At 37.1% G+C, this 8,256-nt stretch overlaps 2 protein-coding genes across 2 annotated transcripts; one reads left to right on the plus strand and one right to left on the minus strand.

The window, feature by feature from the left end:
* Window positions 1-461: 461 nt before the first annotated feature.
* Window positions 462-1,109, plus strand: LOC131176526 (uncharacterized). Its single transcript, XM_058141571.1, has one exon. The coding sequence runs from the start codon at window positions 462-464 to the stop codon at window positions 1,107-1,109; it is 648 nt and encodes a 215-aa protein (XP_057997554.1).
* Window positions 1,110-7,292: 6,183 nt separating this feature from the next.
* LOC131176527 (leucine-rich repeat extensin-like protein 3) lies at window positions 7,293-7,954 on the minus strand. The gene is made up of 2 exons (XM_058141572.1): window positions 7,463-7,954; window positions 7,293-7,301 (listed from the first exon to the last, which is right to left on the minus strand). Exons 1-2 carry the CDS (start codon window positions 7,952-7,954, stop codon window positions 7,293-7,295), a joined length of 501 nt encoding a protein of 166 aa, XP_057997555.1.
* Window positions 7,955-8,256: the final 302 nt, after the last annotated feature.

Raw genomic sequence — 8,256 nt, forward strand, 5'->3', positions numbered from 1 at the left:
TGTGAGCTTTTCATTACTGAGTGCATTCTTATTCCTCTTGAGATTATTAAAAGCTTGTGTTCTGTGTTCAATAATTCTGGTATCAGAGCCAGGTTGGTCGTGAGATAGTCTGAGTACCATCAAATTGGTGGAAGTTGATCTATACTGACAAGATGACTGATCTTCAAGTTGTTAGAGGGATTAAAAAGCTCAACAACCAGAATTACAACACATGGGCAACATGTATGATGTCCTACATGCAAGGCCAAGATCTGTGGGAGGTAGTTAACGGAAATGAAGTTACACAACCGAATGCAGAGGATGCAAGTGGTACCTTGTGGAAGTGGAAGATAAAAGCGGGCAAAGCTATGTTTGCTCTAAAGACTATAATAGAATAAGACGTATTCGAGCATATCCGAGATTCTAAAACACCAAAAGAAGCTTGGGACACACTGGCTACACTTTTCTCAAAGAAGAATGACATGCGACTACAGTTGTTAGAAAGTGATCTATTGTCAGTAGCGCAATGTGATATAACAGTGGCCCAGTATTTTCACAAGGTGAAGTCGATATGCCGTGAAATTTCAGAATTAGATCCAACAGCTCCAATTGGAGAAACCAGGATAAAAAGAATAATCATTCATGGTTTGAGACCTGAATTTAGAGGCTTCATTGTTGCAGTACAGGGATGGCCAAATCAACCATCACTTGTTGAGTTTGAAAATTTGCTTGCTGGTCAAGAGGCCATGGCTAAGCAAATGGGAGGAGTCTCGCTGAAGGGTGAAGAGGAAGCACTCTACACCATTAAGAGCAGAGGGACCTACAAGCAACATGTCATTAGTGGATCTAAAAGGAATGATGAGAAGGTGAAAAATCATCAAGGAGAGGGGAGCTCTCGTCCAGGAGGAGCTTCAAAGAATCATGGCAACAGTAAAAGGTTTGAAGGGAAGTGTTACAATTGTGGAAAGAAGGGTCACATGTCAAAAGCTTGTTGGTCCAAGAAAAGGTCTATGGAGAGCAGCACTGCTACTTCCAATACAAAGGAGAAAAGCAAAGATGACTGGGATGCTAAAGCATTCTTTGCTACAGAAGAGGAGGAGTTAGCTCTCACTGTAACAACATCTGAATAGATTGATTATGACAATGACTAGATCATTGACTCAGGCTGCTCAAATCATATGACAGGCGATAAAGAAAAGCTGTAGGACTTATCAGAATACAAAGGAAGCCGTGTGGTGGTGACAACCAACAATTCTAAGTTACCAATAGCTCACGTTGGTAAGACGGTTGTTTCTCCCCAATATAGTGCTAACCAGGTGTCACTTTAACATGTCTACCATGTCCCAGGAATGAAGAAAAATCCACTTTCGGTAGCACAATTAACATCATCAGGTCATTTTGTTTTGTTTGGCCCGCAAGATGTGAAGGTGTATCGTGATCTCAAGATTTTAGAAAAGCTAATGATGAAGGGAAGAAGGTTAGAATCAGTCTATGTGATGTCAGCAGAGTCTGCGTATGTAGACAAGACCAGGAGGAATGAAACAGCAGAATTATGGAACATGTGATTGAGTCACGTTAGCTACTCCAAGCTAAGTGTGATGATGAGTAAGTCGATGCTTAAGGGACTTCCCCAACTTGAAGTAAGAACAGACACAATCTGTACAAGGCGTCAGTACGGTAAAGCACATCAATTGTCGTGCGAGGAGTCCAAGTTTAAAGCAAAGAAACCACTAGAGTTAATACACTCTGATGTGTTTGGACCTATTAAGCAGCCATTAATTGGTGGGATGAAGTATATGGTGACCTTTATTGATGACTTTTCTATTTATGTGTGGGTTTTCTTTTTAAAAGAAAAATCTGACACATTTTCAAAGTTCAAAGAGTTTAAAGACATAATTAAACTGAGGTCGATAAGGAAATTCTTTGCTTGCGCACTGACAATGGGGGAGAGTATAGCTCAAACAAGTTTTCCCAGTATCTACAGGAATGTCGAATACGTCACCAATTCACATGTGCCAACACACCACAACAAAACGGTGTAGCGGAGAGAAACAATAGACATCTTGCTGAAATTTGTGGAAGTATGCTCCATGCAAAGAGTGTGCCAGGAAGTTTTTGGGCAGAAGCAATGAGGACTACAGCCTTTGTGATCAATAGACTTCCTCAACAAAGGTTATGCTTTCTTTCACCTTTTGAGAAATTATGGAACATGAAACCTACAGTTAGTTATTTTCGAGTATTCAGATGTGTGTGCTATGTATTTGTACTTAATCATTTACGTGGCAAGATTGACAAGAAAGCTGTTAGATGTATTTTTGTGGGATATGATAGCCAAATAAAAGGGTGGAAATGTTGTGATCCTACAACTACAAGGTGCTACACATCCCGAAATGTGGTGTTCGATGAAACATCTTCATGGTGGTCCTCAAAAAAGGAGATATTACTGGTGTGACTTATCCGCAAGTATACGGGTCGTCTCAAGTAATAAAGTGATGAATCAAGTATCGTTCCCACGAGGATTTGCTGTTTGATTACTAAACTATGAATGAAGCGATTATTTGGGCTAATGATTAATGAATAAATGTTAAATGTAAATGAGCAAGGTAAATTGATTAATCTAATTGAAATGGGTAAAGAGCAAACAAATAAATTCTAATTCTAGTTCGCAATTAAACTAAAATTAACAATGGGTAATTTAAACGAAAGTCTAATTATGGTAAAAATTGATTCCAGAGTTGGGGGTTTATGCATAAATTAATTGGGATTTGTCTTGGGCATTCCAATTTTTAGGGAAAAATAGAGTTTGAAGGAAATTGATTCTAAATCCCTTTGATATCTTTTTCAAGCAAATCAAAGTGTATTCTAAAATAACCAAACCTACTTTCGTATGTATTTGATTACTTTAAAACCCATTAAGTTTTGTAACCAATAATTAATTCCTCTTAAAGTCCTAGTTTATTTCTAAATCTAGGTGATTTTAAGTTCCAATCCATGATTATCCATCAATGACTTTCACCTTTCGGTCCTTCAATCAAAGATTAACACAATACCCAATGGGTACCAACATTAGGCAAGTAAATCAAGCACACAAGGAAGGAATCAAAACTCATATTCATATAAAATAAGGAAATACCCAATCCAAATCCACAAATTAATCTAAGACATATTTTCCAACTCTGAAATCTAAAGAAATTACTCACTCATGATAGTATTTACAAGAAATATTGATGGAAAAGTAAAGGAAAACATGATAAGAGGGCTGAAATAGAAAAACCCAGGTGGAAGAACCAAAGTCTCTGGTTTCTGGAGCTCCAAAACTGGTGCAGTAGCTCCTCCCCAAAAGAAAATGGCGTCTTCTCTCTCTCTTTCTATTAAATTTTCTTTCCTTTTTGTTTTTTTTCCTCCCTTCCTCTTGTGTCAAAAATAAGGAAATGATGAATTTATATGGTCCTAAAAAATTGCCCTAAAAGTAAATAACAGCTAAGGAGTGAATAGGAAATGAGGCGTAAAATTATCCAAGTCAGCAGCATTTTTCACGTTCTGGCCAGTCTGCTTAGGGTTCGGCTTAACCCTAAGCAGCTTCTTAGTAAATTTCAGCTTCTGGTCACACTGTCTGCTTAAGGTTAAGCAGACCTTCAGCAAATCTCGGCAGACTTAGAGTAGAATGAACTCTTCTGCTGGTGCTTGACTTGTGCTGCTCCTTAAGTATTGCCGCTTTACCCTAAGCATGACCTTAAGCAAAGTCTCAAGCATATTTCGGCTAGTTTGCTCTTTCAAGGCTTGATTTCTTCAACTTTCCTCCATGCTTAAAGAACTTCAAATCTCTTCAAATTATTTCCTATTGCACTCATTGATCTTCGATTTTGCCACAAAAATCCTATCAAAACAACAAAAATTACGAAAATCAAATATAAAGTATCTAAAGTTAACAAATAAACTAAAATAAAGATAAAAACATAAAATATATTAAAATATAAGGGCAAAATGGATGCAAAACTACCCTAAAATGCCTATATGAAGTGAGTGTAACAAATTCCCCCAAACTCAAACCTTTGCTTGTCCTCAAGCAAATTAAAAACAATTAATACAATTTGGGGTACCTTACCTTAAATTCATGAAAATTACTTATCCAAACTCTCAAGCTTACCTTTAGCCACCAACAAACCATGTACCCACTTTCAAGATGCAAAGAATTTAATCCTTACCAAAGTTATCACCGCTTAGTCTTGGGTCAATTATCCATATCATCAAGCCCAAACCAATCAATCACAAGAATAATCGTGCCTAAATAGACTATAGGGTAATCCATAAGCTAAAGTATCTCAAATAATGATGGAAGTAAATGAATGGATTAATGATATCACAATCCCATAGGCAATTTTCCTATTCCAATCTCCACTAATGTAGCAAAACACTATCAAAAGATCAAAAGGACTTTCAAGGGTTGTAATGTGGCTAAGGGGGTGATAATGTGGTTAACAAGAAAGGATAAAGGTAACAAAATATGAGAATAATCAAATTATTAAAAGATCAAGATACACAAAATATTTTTTATTTTATTTTATTATTATTTTTTTAAATCAATTGGGAGAAGGAACTTTACAACTTTTCACTAATGCTAGCATATAATTTTGAAGCTTTTAGAGGGACTACATAAATATCATTGACTTGAATTATAATTGTCCCTTTCAATTCACCCCCAAACTCATTTCTTTGTGTACTTGGGTGGTGAATTACTTTACATACCATAATTGAATTTGCTAGCTTTTTTTTTTATTTTAATTACTTCTCCCAACTAATTGTTATATATATATATATTTTGAAGGAATCTATCTCTTTAAGAATTATTCTCATGGAGGGTAGGTAAGTGTTTGGGTTTATGGCTAGGTATTAATGTGGGTTCCAAAGAAATAAGAGGGATAAATGTAGGCTCAAATTGGTTTCAAAGGAAATTTTGAAGTGAGGTTGGCTAAGGCTAAAATATGGGTTTAAAATTCAAAGAATGCCTAGATCATTTCTTTTTCAAGTGTATGCTATGATTTCGCCTTGAAAGGTTTAGAAAGATTGTTCTAGGATTGGTGAGACATCAATTAGCTACTTCTCACCCTAGAGTTTTCTCTAAGCACTCAAAGTCAATGCAATTGATTGAGTGGCCCTTGGCTAAGAAGATATAAACTAAAGCAAGAATCTAATAACTTTGCACCTATCTAGAACTTTCAATCCATCAAACCCTTCTAAAAGTAAGCTCAGTTGCTCTTCAAAGCAATTCTCAATCCTCTAAGGACAAGGTAAAAATTTATTTTTATGATATGCATGATCCTAAAATAATGCATAAATTAAATTAAAACTAAGTGTAATCTATATGAAAACTATATGCAAATGTATGTATATAAGTATAGACATGTGCGTGGTATATGTATAAGTATATGGATTATCTATATATGGATGAATGAAATGCAATAAATGAATGAATGAAAATTTTAAAAATTTTGCCCTCACCCCCAAACTCAAATGAAACATTGTCCTCAATGTTTAAAATGAATGCAAAGATGGGCAAAATTTTGTGAACTAATCAATTAATGAAATATATACAATTAGGGATTAAATCAATATAAGCTCAAGTATTTCAAAATTAGCTCAAAATGATATTAACAATGAAGCTTTAGAGAGAAAAAATGTGAAAAAGTATCCCAAATGTATGGATTTACACTGCTTAAGATATTGCTTAACCTGCTGCATAGGGTAAAGCGAAAGCATAAACATTGGTAACATACCATAAGCTTAAATGGTGTAAGGGAAGCTGTTACCTCCAACTGATGTGGAACAGATGTGGCTCAAAGAAAATTTGTGCAACTCATCAATGTCAACAAAATTATGATTGAAGAAAAAGATAAAGTGCAAAAATAATGTGCAAGAAAATGAAAAAGTGTAAAGAAATAAAATCTAATAGTTAAATCAAAAATTAAACCAAAAAGCATTCACAGAGTATCTATGTCCATAGCAGAAAATAAAATAAAATAAAGTAAACTAAAGGAAAGAAGTGCAAGTATAATCATAAAAACTAATTACCAAAGTATTACAACTAGTACCAAAGTTCGAAAACTAAAATAAACAGATTACAAAATAAACTTAAAACAGAAATTAAAACTGCTGCTACTGATCAAGCTCTGCTATCAAGGCTTTGTTGCTGCATCAGGGTCTGCTTCAGGTTCTGCAGTAGGTTCATTGTGATCCGAAGCTTCAGAAGCAGTTTCCAAATTTTCTGTGAGGTCTTTCATTTCTTGAAACATGGCTTGGCCCCAATGATATAAGTTGTTGTAGGATTGGGCCAGTTTGTTGTAAAGCTCCAACATTTGAAGTTGATGTTGCTTGCTTTCTTTTAAGAGATAAAAATCTCTTTTTAAGTTTCTTTTCTAGCTTCTTCTTTTGGTTAACCTGCTGCTGACCCATGGTTTCAATTTTGATTTCTAAGTTCTTCAAGGTAGCAAGAATTTCTGTGTTGTCAGGTGAGGGAACAGATGGTTAGACAGTGAAACTTGTTATTCTGGATTCCAAGGATCTTAAGAGGGATAAAATGTCTGCTGAAAACTGTGGGGTAGTGGTTGGTTGTGGTTCTGCTGGTGTAAAGGTAGTGGGGTGCAGAGTACGGTGGTATCGTGGATCTTTCAGAATGATTATAGGTATGGCCTATTTTCTCACAAACATCCATATGCAAGAACATTGTGTCTTTATATATGATTCCCAGTAACCGGCAAAGAATTTATATAGACTAGCATCAAAGCTAAATGAGTTTGCTATAGCAGTTATATACCCCCCCAAAAACTATACTACCTTTAGTATGCTTTGTGACAATTTGGTGCCAATGAGTAGCTATGAAATGGGCTGTGCTTACTTGTTTTCTCTCCTTCATGCACCACAAGAGAAACAAGTCACCAGCACCCACAATACTGTTACTGTGTCCCCTTCCTAAAACAGTGTAAGAAATGAACCTATGGAGGTATTTCAATACATGGTCAACTATCCTAGAGGCTTTTGCAGTCCTCTGTCTATAATAACCCCCAAAAGGTGCAATATCCTTCCAGAATTGAACAGGGTCATAAACAGTTTGCTGCCACTCAATGTTTTTATACCCCGAATCTTGAAAACCAAAAATTGCATTCATAGCAGCCATGTCTAACTCCCTATCAATTCCAGCACATCGAAAATATATCATATCTTTATGTTCAGGCACTGTTGGTTTGAAACTCAGCCTTAAGGAACTCAAAAATTCCAGGGTTAAATCCTTGTACACTGGTTCCCTAATTTTAGCAAAATCAGTCCAGCTAACAGCATTCAAATAGGCAAATACAGAGTCATAAATGCCTAATTCTTTCAAAATTTGCTCATCCATATACTTGTTTGCCAAAATGGTTTTAGAAACTAATTTCTCATAGGCCTTTTTCATAGCCATATCCCTAAAAGCCCAAGGTAATGGAGAAATTACCTCCTCGATATTATCTGCAGATGATGCAGGTGCTGGAGAGTGTAAGGGAGACTGAGGTACTGGTGTTTGGACCACTGGTGTTGGGGTTTGTGAGGAAGACCTGGTCCTTTTGCTGACTGGTTCAGAGGACGGCTGAGGTGGAGAATTTAGGTCGAAAGGAACAGAGGGTACTCGTTTTCGTTTTCCGACAGGGGTTTCCTTGGGTCTACCTGCAGCCCTTTTAGTTTTACCTTTGGTTTTCGTTTGAGTAGGCGCAGGCTCAGGCACTGGTTCTGGGGAATGGGTGTCGAGAATTGGTGTTTCATTTTGCGGTTCGGTTTGCGGCGAGAGGGGAGTCGGCGGAATGAGAGGTGGTATCTGGCTTGGGGGTGGTGGCGGTGACGGAGGTGGTGGCGATTGAGGTAATGGCGGCGTTCGTGGTGGCGGTGACTGAGGGAGCGGCGGACTGGGGCTGGGGTTAGGGTTTGTGGGCAATGAGGATGGAGTACCCATTTTAGGTCGAAATTTGCTGAGTTTGGGTTTGTGGGAAGACCACATTTTAGTTCTTACCATTTTAATGAAAGGAAAGAAACCTTTCGGCTTCCTGTAAAGATTGCCAGAAAAAATGGCGTGGGAAAGGAGTCGACGAGGTTTTATCGGGAGTGTGGGGGAGGCTTTTGGAAAATTGGCGGACATCTTGGGCTATTTTAAATTGTGGGGCAGACTTGTTGTAAGATGGGCCATGCTTGGGGTTAAGCATAAGGTTCAGCAGAATTTGCTTAAGACTCTGCTTGACAAGCAATGTCATCAGCAAG

Source organism: Hevea brasiliensis, unplaced genomic scaffold (genome assembly GCF_030052815.1).
Source record: "Hevea brasiliensis isolate MT/VB/25A 57/8 unplaced genomic scaffold, ASM3005281v1 Scaf151, whole genome shotgun sequence".
NCBI lineage: Eukaryota > Viridiplantae > Streptophyta > Magnoliopsida > Malpighiales > Euphorbiaceae > Hevea > Hevea brasiliensis.

What these genes read in the sequence shown, in the direction of transcription:
- LOC131176526 (XM_058141571.1), top strand. Translation starts at nt 462, where the DNA reads ATGCGACTACAGTTGTTAGAAAGTGATCTATTGTCAGTAGCGCAATGT.
- LOC131176527 (XM_058141572.1), bottom strand. Translation starts at nt 7,954, where the DNA reads ATGGGTACTCCATCCTCATTGCCCACAAACCCTAACCCCAGCCCCAGT.